Source organism: Rhipicephalus microplus, chromosome X (assembly GCF_043290135.1).
Source record: "Rhipicephalus microplus isolate Deutch F79 chromosome X, USDA_Rmic, whole genome shotgun sequence".
Classification (NCBI taxonomy): Eukaryota; Metazoa; Arthropoda; class Arachnida; order Ixodida; family Ixodidae; genus Rhipicephalus; species Rhipicephalus microplus.
In genome coordinates this window covers 391,204,290-391,220,788 of record NC_134710.1, presented here as the reverse complement: position 1 = coordinate 391,220,788, position 16,499 = coordinate 391,204,290, and the positions used below count along the sequence as shown (strand labels likewise).

The window sequence follows — 16,499 nt, the reverse complement described above, 5'->3', positions numbered from 1 at the left end:
CAGTGCTTGTCCTCTGAAATAAAAGCGCACATTCATTTGTGACGCCTGCTTCATTCACTCCATCTCTAATGTGAGCCACACACGCTTGGTGTTAGAAATAACGTCCACCTCCAAGAGCACTCCAGCTCAAGAAAGACAACTGTGACATAAACCATGCACGAGTGAAAAAAAAAATGTTTAACTATGAAGAAACCAAAGGAATTCACAGTGCATGAAGATGCAACATACTGCGCAATGAAGTACTAACAGTAGACTTCTAATAAACGAAACTCTCTTAAACGAAATTGTTGCTTAAATGAAACAACTGCCTCTATTATGTTTGGTTTTGTACTAGAATATTATACCCCTGTTTATCTCTTGGTAAACGAAACTCCTCTTAAAAGAAACAAATTTTCTTGGTCCCTTCAGGTTTCTTTCAAAAGGAGTCTACTGTACTACCCGAAGGTTATACGAAAATATGGAATTACACAAAAAAGTAAAATCAATTGGAAACATTAAAGTGAGGTGAAATCCCTAGATTATATCCTCCAACAATTCGTAACAGCACATGTTAAAATAATTCCCGAGAGACTTGCACATAATGTGTAGTGAAAGTCGTTCACATACTTGCTTCAAACTGGTTTTTCATATCGCCTGTTTGCCATCTTTCATATCAATAGAAAAGAGGAAGTCATGCCAAGCAACACTACATTTACATTCATGCAAGAATGTCACACAACCAACACATTCACAAAGAAGTTAATAGAAATATTAGCAGATTGTGCATCAAGAAACCTGCATCAGACAGGCATTAAATTGGAATTTCAGGTGTACTAAACTTATTTTAATAAAATGTTGTACGAAGTAAAGCAAGCCCACCTGAATATAACACCTGATAACCTATGCACCAATGAGTGCAGATGTAGGCTTTACCCAGTTTTATTCTATGGGCATTTGGAGGCATATTAGCAAAAAAGACTCATTGCATGATTCCCAGTGCCATCAGGTGCCCACTAGACTTACTAACGGAGAGAGAAATACTGCAACCTTGGGATTCGTAGTGAAATTACTCACTTCTAGAGGTGGCTTATCATTATCTTCTATCTTTAGCTAACTTTCCTTGTCCCACCCCACGATACTGTTTTGTACTCCCTTGTGGGTTGCAGAAATAAACATCCTTCAGAATTTTAAGCCACTAGACGTTTTGTAGTGTAATGTGCTTGCATTAAAATGTGTCTATGCTATTCTAATTAACTTTAATGCTATTCTAATTAACTTTAACATAGTGTAAACAGTTATGCAAACAAGGATGCGCTGCAAAACACAAAGCTTTATATTGTGCCAACTGACAATCGATATAGAAAATAATGCTGTGTTATCATTTGTAAGGCACTGTCGTTTATAGTGTATTATCGTTTGTGTAAGCAAAATGTCCCAATGTGTGCAAAGGAGACTGGGTGAGCCATCTATTGTAGATGAATGCGCAAGTCACGCACAGCAGCAAAACAAGACGGTAGGTGCGAAGCATTAAGTGCACTACAGTTGGTGCTGCCATGTGGTGTATATGTGGTGTATGCCAAAGCTACTCTAGCAGCAATGGAATTGTCTTTTATCAGGCCTGGCAGCTCAAAAAAATGGCCGATCTCACGAATTATGATGATAAAACATCACCCATACTTGTTCTTCGACAAGTCACTGGACTAAGCAAAAGTTGATGGCATCATTCACGCTTTGCTGCTGTGAAGAAATCTAAGCCAGAAGTCCAAAATCAGATAAAAGCAGGTGATCTTAGTGCCTCCACACTGCTACGTTTGCCCTGCTAACCCCGATTGCTAAATAAGTCCAAAATTCAGTGCATGTACACAATGCACAATTTTGCAGTCGGGTTTTGCGTCTGCTATACTAATAAAAGTGTTTACAACAAAACCTCGTTCAATCGAAGTCACTGAGATCGTGAGAAATATTCGAATTCAGTTGGTTTTCAAATTAACAGAACATACGAAAATGGGATGCAAGGAACTTGAAATTATTCAAAGTATTATCACTGCTGGTCGTTTGCTATGCTGACTATTTTGTGGTTCCAAGGGTGATGTTTTCTGGCAATACAAGGTCACAATTTTGGCACAAACAAGGGGGATTGCCTCGCTGCTGCAATCACGAAGAAAGAAAAGAATAAAAAAATGTTGCCGTGATGAACAAGAATGCACACCTGCGAAAAATAAGAAATCTTCACTGCAACGCAGTACTGACACGTGGGCATGTGTCACATGCTTCTCGCTGCATCAGCACGTCAGGATGAGACTATTCGCCCATTCTTTCTAATTAAATAAAGAATTTAATAATAGACAGTGTGATGAAGTTCGCGATGTTTTGGCTGGAAAACGTGATAATTGAAGCTTTGAAACAGAGTTTCTGAGGTAGGCGTGGTAGGCAAGAATTCCGCCAGCAGTGCAAGTGCGCAAATTGCTGGAGCAACCGGCACTCGGAGGTTCGCATACATCGCAAATTCCGCCAAACTCCCCTTTATTATTTCTTTACATTCCCCTCCCTCCACCCCAAAAAGGGTAAATCTTGATGCGCTGATGTTGCGAGAAGCATGTGACATGCTGCCCACGCATGCTGTCGCTGTATTGCAGTGAAATACAGCTTGTTTTCCGCAGGCGTCCATTTTAGTTGATCACGAGACAGTTTTTTTTACAATTTTAATTTTCGCGCTGGAAGTATCGAGGGTGGGGTACTTCAGCTGCCACTCAGTACTATTGCTACAGTACAATGCCTAGTGGCTCTTAAGGGAAGTCATTACCTAAGTTTCGCGGCGAAATCAGGAATCTGTACACTGCACCCAAAGTTTTCATATTAACCGAATGCACCCAAAGTTTTCATATTAACCGAAATGGTGCTGACCGGCCCTTAAAATTATCTGCTCAAACTTAGACTGCGAATACGGGACCACTGAAATACTTCGAATTTATTTATTTTTATTTATTTTGTTTACAATACTGCTAGCCCCAAGTAGGGGCCATATCAGGGTGGATTGACACAAGTACATATCAAAATAACAATGAGAAAACAGAAAACAAAAAAACAAACTTTGAAAAAGACATGATTTATAAAACAACAATGATATTACAAATAACTATGAAGTACTAAGTAAAAAGTCCACGGTGAAAAAAAAAATTATATTTCACAAACTATTTTCAATGAGCATCTGAAACTTATCCACGTCGTCCATGTCAACCCATGAACTATCAAGCTCGTTCCACGCGAATACCGTGCGAGAGAAAAATGAATACTTGAAAATATTGTTTTTTGTTTGAAAAGGAAGTAACGTGCGGATTTCGAAATAACTGAGTTTAAATTAATGACATTTTACTGTACTTTCTCAGTCTGGCAGTCTGCGCTCAGGCGGCAATGATTGCAAGGGCTGAGTGCATAGGTGCTCTTCATCTTGCCGGCAACTCGTAGAGACCGGGTGAGCTAAAATGGTGGCTAGGTGCATAAGTACTGTCTTTCTATGCATCTATACTTCATCACAGAATTTTCGTTCAGCACTGTGGACGCTACAGGGCGCTTTAGTCAATGGGAAGGGTGCTCAGTCCCTTGAAATGCAGTGGACTCATTCCAAGTGAAATGTCCAAGCCCGAAATTCTACTACCGATGATTCATGACATAAAAAAAAATGAGATGGAAGGTAATGGTCCGAGAGTGATTTTAGTAAAGTGTTTAGTTCACAAAAATTGTGTGGTCACGTGACCAGAGCCTGCGGACTGCTGTATTTCGAGCTTCTAATCCGTCTTCCTTTCCTACACAGGCCTCGCTGCTGTATCTACGGGTCGGTTGCATATTGCCCTCATAGTGAACCTGCAATCTGGAAACTTCAACATGTGTTTTGCAAGCTACTGGATCCTATCAACTACTGCTATCTGCTGTCTCCGCCACTGGTATCGCTGCGGTGCCTGTATTCAAGATACTTAAGCTGCTCTGTGGCCATCCAGCAGCATCATTTGAGTGAGTGATCAGAGCCTGCGGACAGCTGTATTTCAAGCTTCTAATCAGTCTGCCTTTCCTACACAGGCCTCGCTGCTGTATCTATGGGTCGGTTGCATATTGCCCCCCTGGTGAACCTGCCATCCGTAAACTTCATCAGATGTTTTGCAAGCTACTGGATCCTATCAACTACTGGTATCTGTTGTCTCCGCCACTAGTGTCGCTGCTGTGCCTGTATTCAGGATACTTAAGCTGCCCCATGGCCATCCAGCAGTATCATTTGAGCGAGCGATCAGAGCCTGCGGACTGCTGTATTTCGATCTTCTAGTCCGTCTGCCTTTCCTACACAGGTGATTCAAGTGCTTTATTCTTATAACTGCGGTGCTCTGATCGCTCGTTTTGATATGGTTTCTACTGTTCCATCGCTTTGCCAAGAGTTTGAAGACTTTAAGGTGTCAACTGAAAAAAAGTTAGCTGCCGTTCATAACACGTTGGAATTGGTAAACTCTGAAGTGACAGGGTGCCATCCTAAATGTGTGAACAAACTGAAGTTTGAGGTCGATGACTTCAAGAAAGCCATGGATTTCATGAGCAGCAAGTTTGAAGCTGCGAAGTCAGAAAACGGCGGCCTTATATCTGACAATAAGCCCCTGAAAGAAAACAATCAGATGCTGCTGCTGCAAAAAAATGGACATTTGGAACAGTACTCCCGCCTCAATAATTTGGAAATAAAAGGCGTTCCAACAATGCGAGGCGAAACTGCAGAAACATTGTCGAGCTTCTCGGTGAAAAGGTCGATTGCCCTATGAAACCTGAGGACATCGATACTGTACACAGAGTACCAACCCGCGACACCAATAACAAAAACATCATAACAAAAACGTCGTAACAAGTGCACCGAGTTTCTGAAGAAGGCTCGCAAGTCGCGCCTAAAAACAGCTTTGCTCGGTTTTTTGGGAGTGCAGGAAAAGCCAATACACGTTAATGAGCACCTGACATCTGATAAGTGGCTGTTTTCTAAAGCACTTGCTCTCAAGAAACAATTGAACTGGGCTTTTCTATGGACTGACAATCGTGTGAGACAAACTCTTGATGGTGTGGTGCACAGAATTGTCAGTGATGTTGATCTGCATGTGTTCAACGCATAGGCGTGAAATAACGTCAAGCTTGAAAAAAACAAAAAACGTAATGGCTTATTTCCGGGTGACTTTAATATTTATTTGCAGAAGTGGGGTTTTTCTTCAATACATTTCAATGCTCGCAGCCTTCCTAAGAATCATGACAGTATTACCGCTCCACTAGCTTCTCTTAATCATCAGTTCTTGGTTATCTGTTGCTCCAAAACTTGGCTATCACTTGGTCATTGTGACTTGTGGGGCTTTGCTGGTTATATAAGCGAATATTCTCACTGAACTGATGACCCTCATAGTGGCTCCGCTATTTTTATATCAAATAACATTTTGTATAAAGGCACTACGATTTAAATTTAAATGTGGTGAAATGTGAATCTCTGTGGCTAAAAATTGATCTGCCGGATCTTTTTCAGAATCAATGAAAAACTATTCTTGCTACTGCCTATCGATTCGCTTCCAGTGACCCCTCTGATTTTTGTAATGCGCTTCACCACTTCCTTGATAAACGCACTGCTGAGCGCAAGAATAATAATTATGGGCGATATGAAATTTTATTCACTAGATTCCTCTAACCAGTCACCCTCGAGTATATGACTTGTTCTTATAGTTTGGGTTTAAATCACTAATATCTGTAGCAACACGCTGTTCTGATGACGACTCACAGTCATCAATCGATCACATCCTCACAAACATTAATGACGTCAGTCATGCTGGTGTCATTGAGAGCGACATTACCGATCACTTTCCTGTATTCCTATATTTTGAACAGTTCATCACTCGTAGCAACGTAATACATCAAAAGTACCGCTTTGATTCGGACAAGTACTGCATGCTCATTGCCGATGAAGATTGGTCCAGTGTATATGCCGCGAATGATCCCGAAGTAGCCTTGACCAGGTTCTACGACGCTGTTTATTCAGCAGTTGAGCGTTCAACCACATTGCAATCATCTAACAGACGCTACTTTGCCCCACGGTGCTCTTGGTTATTCGATGCACTGATACGATCTCTGTGCAAGAAATAGAACTTACATAAAACTACAAAACCCCAGCCTTTTAATTTGCACTTGAAATCACACTATAAAACATACTCCAGCACATTGGCTACACTTTTACGAAAGGTTAAACTATGAGCGGGAACTACAGAATCGTGGACATAATTCAAGAAAAAAAATGGTAGCTTTTAAAAAATTTTTAAATTATACCCAGTCGTGCAGTAAAGTGGCCTCTATTGGTGTCGACAGCGTCACCTTCACTGCAGCCAGTTACGTAGCCAACGCCTTTAATATACACTTTTCTACTAGCCTTGCAATCGCCTCTTCCTCAGACTATGTACCTCCGTTCTCTCACAGCCGTCAGTTCTTTTTCCTACTTGTGTTTCCGATCCGAAACTTGCTCAATTATTTCAGGATTAAAAAGCTACCGGAGCAGAGTTAGACAACATCCACTCAAAGCACATTAAACTTGTAAGATATCTTGTTGCGCCTATATTAAGCCACATTTTTAACTGCTGTTTCAAAAATGGTGTTTCCCCGGATAAATTAAATGTTGCAGAGGTAGTTCCAGTATATAAGAAAGGTGATCCCCTTAGCATGTTCAATTACACGCCCATATCTGCCCTTCCCTTCCTGGATAAAACTAATTGAAATAAGAATACATAAATATATAAGCAAATTCAACATACTTTCTCCTTGTCAGTTTGCTTTTAGGGCTGGTCTTACCACTGATACTGCAATTGGATGTTTCACTGACAAAATAAGATCATTCATTGATAATGGTAGCATCGCAGGATCTGTCTTTGTCGACTTTACTAAAGCATTTGATAGCATTAATCATTTCATCCTTTTTCGTAAACTTGAGTACTATGGCATACCTGGTCCGGCATTAACGCTATTACAGAACTTTTTTCTTGATAGGTTTCAGGTGGTCTCTGTTGAAAACTTTACATCCAGTCCAAACACAATTACCAGAGAAGTTTTGCAAAGTTCAATTTTGGGTTCATTATTATTTTTAATATTCATAAATGATTTACCATGTTGCCTTAATTATTCTTCTTGTTTACTTCATGCTGATGACTCGACTCTCTTTTCTCATCATTTGAATTTTGCGACTCTCGTGTCCAGATTTCAAGCTGACCTTAATTCTCTTGTTGACTGGTGTAACTATAATAGATTATTGATTATTCCTTCCAGAACCTGTTTTATGCTTTTTCATTCACCAAACAAAAACTAGCATTCATTCCTCACCTTTTTGTGAACTCAGTAGTTATTCCTTTAAGTAATCATATGTCATTTTTAGGAGTTATAATGGACACACATCTGAAATTCCAGCAACTAATCAATTGTATTTGTAAAAAGATTTCATACAGTATCAGGGCACAGGTCAAGTCACTACTGTGCATTAACATCGACACTCTGAAGGCATTGTATTATGCATTCATACACAGTCATCTCAGTTATTGCATTACATCATGAGATAATTCATATTCCGTGCATGTTTGGCTGTTAAAGGTATTGCAAAAACAAGCAATGCGACTCATAACTTTGGCTTCACGTGAGACGCCATCACATCCGATTTTTTGCCCGTCACCCCCCCCCCCCCCCGGCATGGCTTATTACCCATTTCTCAAATGTACTTTTATAAAGTGTGTGTTTTGTTTTTTAAAATTTTTCACCCCACCCAATCGACATATTTTCTACTGCCTTGTTGAATAATTCCAATAAAACTAGATTCGTAGTCGCCAATAGCCTATTATTACCTAAAGTTCGCACTAATTATGAAAAAATGAGCATTGTTTTTTTATCAATTTCATTATGGAATTCTGTATCACAGGATATGAAAGACTTAATGCACATAATTTTAAGACAAAATTGAAAAAAGTGTCTATTAAATGTATAACTGCTGCATTTTGTTAATATTCTATATCTTGCCTTCTTTGTAAAAACAAAAAATCGAAATGTTCTTGACTTGCTCTTTTGTTATTCATACTTTAGCTCTTTCTTTGTATCAACATAGGAGGTCCCGCCTGCGGTTTACTACTTTGAGACTTCCTCCTGCATATTTACTTACAATGTACTACATTTCTGACACTAATAAACAAAGATTGATTGATTGATTGATTGAATGAATCAAAAAGGAGAAATCAGGAAATAATAAATTATTTGTAATTTACCTTGAAATTGGGTAGAACAGCTCATTGTATTTTAAAGCACTCTACTATCATTGTTCTGTCACATGAGGTAACAAGTGAAACCACATATTCATTTTTCGGTTGAAGTAAGCTTAGCAAAGAAGCAAGAAAAGACGTAAATTCTGGCATTTTAAAAATAAAAATAGTGACATTGTTTCAGCCACAAAAATTTTAGGTCTTTTACCAGTTGGCATAGTATCTGCTAAAAACATTTTCAATCTATGTAAACAAGCACTTATTGAGAAATGCGCTTGCGATGTTACAATGACTTTTTTGGGATATTTACTTGCAAATTAAGCTTCAAGGTCATTGCGATAAAAATATATGAGATGGTTTACGATATGCTCCAACTTCTTTTCTTGTAACATGGCAATTTTCGTTGTTGTAAATTTCGTTTAGTGCAAAAAAGTAATTTTTAGTGTCTACAACCAATTTCGCTGGTAGACTGATAAACCTAAGTGTTTTCCATTATTTGAAAGGAGCACCGACATCAAATTTCAGAATCTAGATGTGTCTTTCTTTCGATTACTTGGTATGCACAGGTCCTCTTGGCCAAATTTGAATTGCGTCCCCCCATCGCGTGGAAGCAACTCTATTTCGACGGCAAAGAGCGTACGACAGCTCAACGGAAAATGGAGTGCCCTGTGAGATCAACACTAGCATACCTGCCAACCTAGCAGCCTGCGAATTCGAACGATGGCAGTGAGGGGGGTGGGGGGGGATGTGGCATATTGGAAATTACTGATACTGCAATGCACTGTCATTGCTTTTCTTCACTGCGACTGCTAAAGTGTGTTTCAAAGCCTCCAACATGGTGTTTTCAGCATCTGCAGACATTTCCCTAACGATGGCAGTTGTTCTTATACGTGCACACTGGTACCGCTTCACGTCCTCGCACTTTGGGAACATTTTCCGAAACCACGGTCCTGCGTGGTCACTTAAGCTTAGTGGCAAGTTGTGTTTCCCGTGAATAGGCATTCTGTGCAGATCGCACTGTCTTGGCAGCTTTTTTGGAAGAAACTTCCGGTGTTGTCCTGCCCTTCCGCAGCACAAACTTAGTTCTGATGCTTTCTTGAAGTGATATGTCAGCCTTGCTACCGCGCGAAATGCTTACATCACAAGCGCGCAAGGTACAAAATTCGTACTTGCCACCTTTCGGCCAAGACAAAGCATGGAAGTGCACTTGTGTATGAGTCCAAAACACTTGCAAGTTCTTCTATGCTCTTGACACCACCATTGAGGGAAACACGCAACCACCACAACCACAGAACACAACTGATGCCTTGGCGAGCAGGGTAGGTTTAGCGTAAAAAATGTGGGGGCCTAGGCAGACAAATGCGAAAGTTGTGGTACCTTTTCCCTCACCTTCTTTCGATGTGGTGAGCGGGTGTCATGGCAGCCGGCCTTCGCCCAGATGCGTGGTACTCTATGGTATGGTTACAATGAACTAGAAGTGTAGTGGTGAGTGCTCTCTCGCAGCACCACTACCTACTCTCACAGCAGGAAAGATTGACGTATATGCAAGTGATTTAAAAAACAAAAAAGAAAGAAAAAACCGCCTCTGCTGCGATGGCCACTTTTCGGGAGATTATAGATATCATTCATACAATTGAAAGATTAGGTCCCAATTCAGGAATCTCCGAGACAATTCAAGAGAGCTGGCAGGTATGCACTAGTGCTATGTGTCCGGTATGATACATTTCACACATACGTATCATCCTGAGTGACGATGTGCAAGTAGCGGTGAAATCTACGATCCGAGTGTTCTTATTGGGGTGCCGACTAGTGCCGAAACCTGGAAATGCGCTCCTCGTGTCTCATCTTCATCGCACCGCTTCGAACAATTCTGCGAAAGTACAAGACCCAAACTACCTATAAGAGAACAGCGAAAGAAAAGAGTGTGATTCAACGTGTGCCCGTCAGTCAGCATGTCGGGGAACTGTTGCGAGTTGCAGTCGTAGTTTGCTTCACGCCCACTGCTTGCTTCACGCCCACTTACTCAAGTCAAGTCGAAGGCGTGAGCCAAGTAACATCTCTGCATTCGGGGGTAATTTACATGTAATATATAGTAAAAAGTGGCTTCACTGCTGTCAAGTTTAGCTGAACCGTGAAAACACACATTCAGAAGAATTTCGTACTGTCGCGAAGCCCCACTTCAAGGTTATATAAAAATATTAGCCTCACATCAATTCATTTTTCTCAGTTTAAAAGCTCATTATACTGACTTATATGCTCTAAGCATAGCAAATTTTAAAACTTAACATATTTTACAGGCTACCCCATGCATTCCATGGGAAGTGAAATCCTGCTACTATTCAGAGTTGTTCCTCATTCCTTTGATGCAAAAAAAAGTGTCATTTGCACAGGCGTTGTATGAATGTTCAAAAAATATTATGCAGGTTAATTTGGTCATGACAAATATGCCCTCTTTCTTTATTATATGATATATACACTATTAGAAATTAATTAGAAATTGTTCGACCAAAATCACAATTCCCTTTGAATTCGCTTCAAACCTAAAATTCACTATTCGCCCAAGCCTAAATTCCAGTGCTCTTTTGAATTGGTTATTACAACTATTATCTATTAATTGTTATTTCTGCAGTTTATATTATTTTAGGCCTTGTTAGATTATTTTCACTTGTTTTTAGCATTGCTAGTCTTGTTTCAGGCTTCTATTTAGAGCGACGTCACCGTGTGATATGACAAAATGGTACGGATAACAAGCCGGGCTCCTGAATGGCTACAAAATTAAAAGCAAAGAACTTCTTGAACATTTTATACTCCGTGGAGGACCACAATCAAACTGCATAATGAAACTTCTCTGCCACTTGATATAAGAAAGACGCGTGCGACTCCGCCGGTGGCCCACTTTAATGTCTGGCAGCTGTCAATGTTTTTTTTTCTTATGCAATCTTTCCCGCCATAGAAAAAATTCTTCGGGGATGTCAATTTGCCATTTCTGCAAAGTTCAAAGACGTACTTGTAAAGGGAGCATTCGCTGAAATTTGTCAGTAATTCTGTTTTCTTTATAACCACATTAACACTGGTGCACTTGCAGAGACCTTTTCGAACCACGCAAACTCATTTAGGGCCACTGACTTCCCTTCATTTCAAAAATTAGATAGCTTTAACATGTAATGCTCTTGTGACTTGCTCAATGCCATATGTTGTGTTGACACGTGATGGACAACTCGGCGGACAATGATAATCTGGCTGCAAAGCACGTCCACATGACAAACGAAGCACTCCTAGTAGAGCAGACGACAACACCAGGATATTGTACAGGATGGCATCATCTAATGCGGGTACCGCCCACCTGAGAATCTATAGGAAGTGGTCTTCATGCACAGTGTGGCTAGTAAATTCCAAACTGACACTTGTATTTCGTTGATATTCATCCTGAGCCTCCGACAGCTATGTATTTGCGACTAGAGCACTGCACAATTGCCAAGCACCATTTTCAAGTGCTTGGCACATTAGGCTTACAAGTGTGGCTAAATAAACAGCTGATCTTAATAACAAAGACAAAATGTATCCAATGCCGCGCCTTCAGTGTAACATGACACATAGAGCCGACTGGTTTCATTAATTGGTATGTGTTGCTGTCACCGCAGCGAGCCAGTAGCAAGCACAAGCTTAAATTGAAGTGGGCAGTTACGTCCGCATGGACACTGCCATGTTGACTAGCAACGATCGTTACTGGCAATCACTAATATAAATAAATGCATATGATTAGCTTAAATGAGAAGTAGAATAAACATATCTATATCGATGTGATGTACCATGTCCTAAGCAAGCACAAATGTCTCGATCCTACCAATTGTAGGGTAATTACACAGGTATTAGAACAATACCTTACTATGCAAGTATATGGCTTGCTTACACCCAGTAGGTTTGACAGTGTCGCACAATACACTCTAAGAAAAAATGCAGAATTCAGGGAGTAGTTCTGCTACACAACAATAACCGTCGTCTCACTTGCTTGCGTTTCTTTTCTTGAAAACCCAGTGTTGGCCACTTTCCTGTTGGGAATGGTATGTCACACTGATAACGCAAGCGCCGTTCGCCACCCCGAACTAGCGGATCCGTGTTGATAGCGTGAGGAAAGTACTCGTGGTACAGTCAAACACCGTTATATCAAACCCACATATATCAGAATTTCGGGTATAACGAACTCGCAAGTCATTCCCTTGAAATTCCTTTGTAAATGTATAGAAATTCGCATGTTTATATCAAATGGTATTTTAACCCTCCTTCGGATATATAGAACGCCGCACGAACAGGAAGGTGCACGTTGGCACTTGTGCGCTTCGTCATTCTTGAATACACCTATTGTAGGTGATGATCCGCTGCAGGTAAGCTCTCGTAGCCTCTATTTTTTATATCGAGTTTTTCATATATCGAACAAATTCGCGATCCCCTTCGAGTTCGATATATCCGTTTTAGACTGTAGATGACGTTTATTATTGTGTAGCAGAAACACTCCCCAAATACTCGATTTTTTTTTTTAGAGTGTAGGGGTAACATGGAGTATAGAGTTGGTTGTATTATCTCAAAGTTTCAAAAGCATGCGAGTGAAAGGCCACGTGATGCGACTATTTTCAGAGAGGCCTTCAGTAGAATCACGAAATTTTGTTTGCAATAACCATCGGGCAGTTTTTTCAGTTCAAATTTCCGATAGTTCCTTTCTATCCAAAACACAAAACATCAACAGGACTAGCTCTACAATTTGAAATATTCGTCAATTAGAGTTAAAAGATTTCAATATATAATACAGAGTTTGTGTACAGAATTGCCACAACTACACTCACAGGGTCTTCTACAAATAATAAGTTCCTCATTCCGTCTACAATTAGGTCAGGAGGGCAACAGAAATTATAAAAAGATGCACAAAATGTGTACACACATAAGTCCTGGTAAATGTTAGACAGACAGTCTGTGTCAGCTATCAACATAAAACAGTAATGAATAAAGAGGTAAAAGAAAAAACACACCACAAAAGCACAATGCATCTTTGAGCACAGAAGCAATGCTAAGAAGCCATAACAGTCATGCAAGGCAAAAGCTAAACCTGTATATCAGTCCAAACAAAAGTGCTAAACAAGAATTCATGCAAAACATAACACACAAAAGGCACATCGAATCTTTTCAAAAACTAAAGTTAGCAAAACTATTTACAACACACATGCAGAAAAAGAGAGAGTCCACAAACAAAACACTGAGATGGAGTGAAGACAGCATATTCGTGCTTTTCCTCCAAAACCAAGTCCGAAGCCAAGCCTGAAACAAATCCAGCAGCCAGTTCCAAAGCCATGCTGCGCCTTGCAGTGCGGTGGGCATGATGTGCATAAATCGCCTCACTTGTTGGCACGTTTTCGCAGGTCCCGCCGGCCCCCACGATTGACGACGCCACAAGGCTCGTCCATCATGCGTACCAAGAGGGCCTGGTTTCCAGCATCGATGGGCGCCACAGAAATGTCGCGCACCGCTCGAAACTTGCCGCAGTTGTTCAGGTGCTCGTTTTCCAGCCGGAAGAAGTTCCACACGAAACGCCTGCATTTAGCAGGCGTGAATTCGGTTACTATAGTTGGCGTACATACAGGTTGCAATAAAAAAAGAAAAACAAATTTAAGGAATGTCCAGCCATTCTCGAAGCATTTTCTTGACAATATATTGCCACATGCGCTGCTTTTTCTACTTCTATTACGCTTGTGCAAATAGCAAGCTTTAGGTTCGAAGCCAATAGTGATGATATTCCAATCATTTTGAATCAAATTCGAATAGTGTATATCACATATTATGAAGAATAGGAGCATATCAGTCATAACCTAACTGACAAAATATTTTTATTTAATTGAAACAAGACCTGTGTAAATACAATTTTTTCGGTTCAAAGGACGTGGAAACAACTTTGAATAGTAGCAGGATTTGACTTTTGATAAAATGCAAGCAATAACCTGTGAGATATGTGAAGTTCTAAAATTTACTAAGCTTAGATTTTATAAGCTGGTAAAACAAGCTTTTAAAAAAAAAATAATGAATCGATGTGAGGGTAATATGTTCAAGTAACCTTGAAGTAAGGCTTCACAGAAGTGCAGGTTTCCTTTGAATATGCATTATCAGGGCTTAGCACTCATTTGTTGCAATGAAACCACTTTTATAAAAGGTCACATGCGGACTAATACACACTTGGGTATGTGCTTTCACGGCTTGGCGCCTCCCAACTGCAGTGAAATGTCCAGTACAGGGAGATACATGCGGATCAATATGCACCTATTCATTCCGTTCGAATACTTCGAAATTTTCCATAAATAAATTCCAATCTAAATGAATTCGAATGCTTTATTACTCATTCAAATATTCCAAGCATTCAGATAATATTCGCACAAGCCTAATTTTTATGTAACTAGCCCGTTACATGTGTAACCACTGTCTAGCGCCGCTTGAACCATAATGTCTCTGAACGCTCTCAATTATTTTAGAATTTTCTGATAAGGTTGAGCACGCAATGCGAGTTCATTCTAGAGCCAAAGCAAGCACCAGCAATAATACAGGAAGGATCTATGAGCGGTGTAAAGAACCAATGCATTTCACAGACAGCCAACATTTGAGAGCATTTCACAGCCAGCTTTCTTTACTGTGACAACAATATTATGAGGCTCAGAATGCATACAAGTGCTTTGAAAATTACTGCGGCAACTGCCAATAAAAGGGTCCCCCAATGTCTCCCTACCCTTACCAAGAAGGAATATGAACATCAAAAATGAGGATAAGAAAAATGGACATATCACAAGGACTTTAAAAAGTTAAGCAGTGCAGTAAAAGAAAAAAATAGTCACAGGTTGCACTACTTATATATATATATTATATATACATGTTTTATATAAAACAACCCACGAAAAATCTGAAGCTTCATTAATCAAAAAGAATAAAAAATATCAAAAATAGGAAGCCAAATCAGATGGTACAATGAGTATGAAAACCTTGACATAGAATGTTTTCAGACTTCAACGGTGCCGAGGTGACAGTCAACACAATCCTCAATTTGGTTCAATGATCTTTCTTGCAAAGCTTCCCGATGCCATTTCCATGACACCAATAGGCGTCGCATGCTTAATACAGTAAAAACTCAAAAGGGACAGCTTAGAAGGTACTAAAGGTTGAAAATATAATTTCTATGAATCCCCAACCTCAATGTCTGTAGGCTCTTTGTGATGGTTTGGAGCATTAGACGACCCACTCGTTATGCTATTCTCATTGTGCGACGACTGGTTGTTCGTTCGTTGTTGTAAAGCGCTTTATAAGTCGTATTAACGTGATTGCTTTCCCAACATCAAGCCTGCCTAAGGCAACTTTGACAACAAGTCACAAGCACCGGTGTAGCTCAGTGGTAGAATACTGGGCTGGCACCCAGCGGACCCGGGTTCGAGCCCCACTGTGCTGTTGATGCTAGGTCATGCCAGCCTAAGGCAAGTTTGACAACAATTTATAAGCATCGGCGTAACTCAGTGATAGAATATTGGGCTGGCACGCAGCGGACCCGGGTTCAAGCCCGTCATTGGTCCAAGTTTTTTTTTTTTCTAATTTCGCGCGATGTGGTTACGGACACCGGCGGCGGCGGCGGACAACAACTGCCCGTGACCCAAAAAGTGATCTCATAACAACTTTCGCTGTAAAACAAGGCATTCTGCAAAGGGCCTTTTACGGTTCTTCAAGTGGCAAGGATGAATGAAACCTAATTCCGCTTTCACACATAGTTAGATTTAGAGAAGGTCTGCATTTCAGTTGTAACAAAGACATTACATGCTGCATCTGCAAATCAACAGTCTGAGCAGTGCAAGACCCATGCGGATGTGATGTTAAGACGTTATAAAGGACACCGTAATCTTTGCAGGCTGTGGACTTTCAGCGGTCACGTGCAATGAGCACTTTTGATTCACTCTTGCTAATGCTGTTTGTAACACATACATGGGAATCGATTTGTAACTTTGAATTACAGCTCTTCGTTTAAGGTAAGCATGTTTTCTGTTTTGAAACACTGCGCATGTATAGCATCCAAATGAAAAAATAAGGGATGATGCAGCTGGCATGTACGTGTCATCGGTTTGTGTGAGGCTAACTGAAAACAAAGTGCCAAATTCTGCTCCCCATAGTCATAAGTGAAGAATGACAGGAATGCTGTAGTGCTTCGTGCCTTTTTACGACAGT

The 16,499-nt window shown here is 40.3% G+C and overlaps 1 protein-coding gene across 6 annotated transcripts in view; it reads right to left on the bottom strand.

The window, feature by feature from the left end:
* LOC119161011 (solute carrier family 53 member 1) overlaps positions 1 to 16,499 on the bottom strand; it is a 264,235-nt gene that overhangs the window by 10,218 nt on the left and 237,518 nt on the right. For 3 of the 6 annotated variants that reach the window (XM_037413322.2, XM_037413325.2, XM_075880141.1), the window contains one exon: positions 13,653 to 13,844. In XM_037413322.2, coding sequence (XP_037269219.1) covers positions 13,653 to 13,844 — 192 coding nt within the window. Of the gene's footprint in view, positions 1 to 13,652; positions 13,845 to 16,499 lie in introns of those variants that run through there. The other 3 variants (XM_037413324.2, XM_037413323.2, XM_075880142.1) reach the window with 2 other exon arrangements.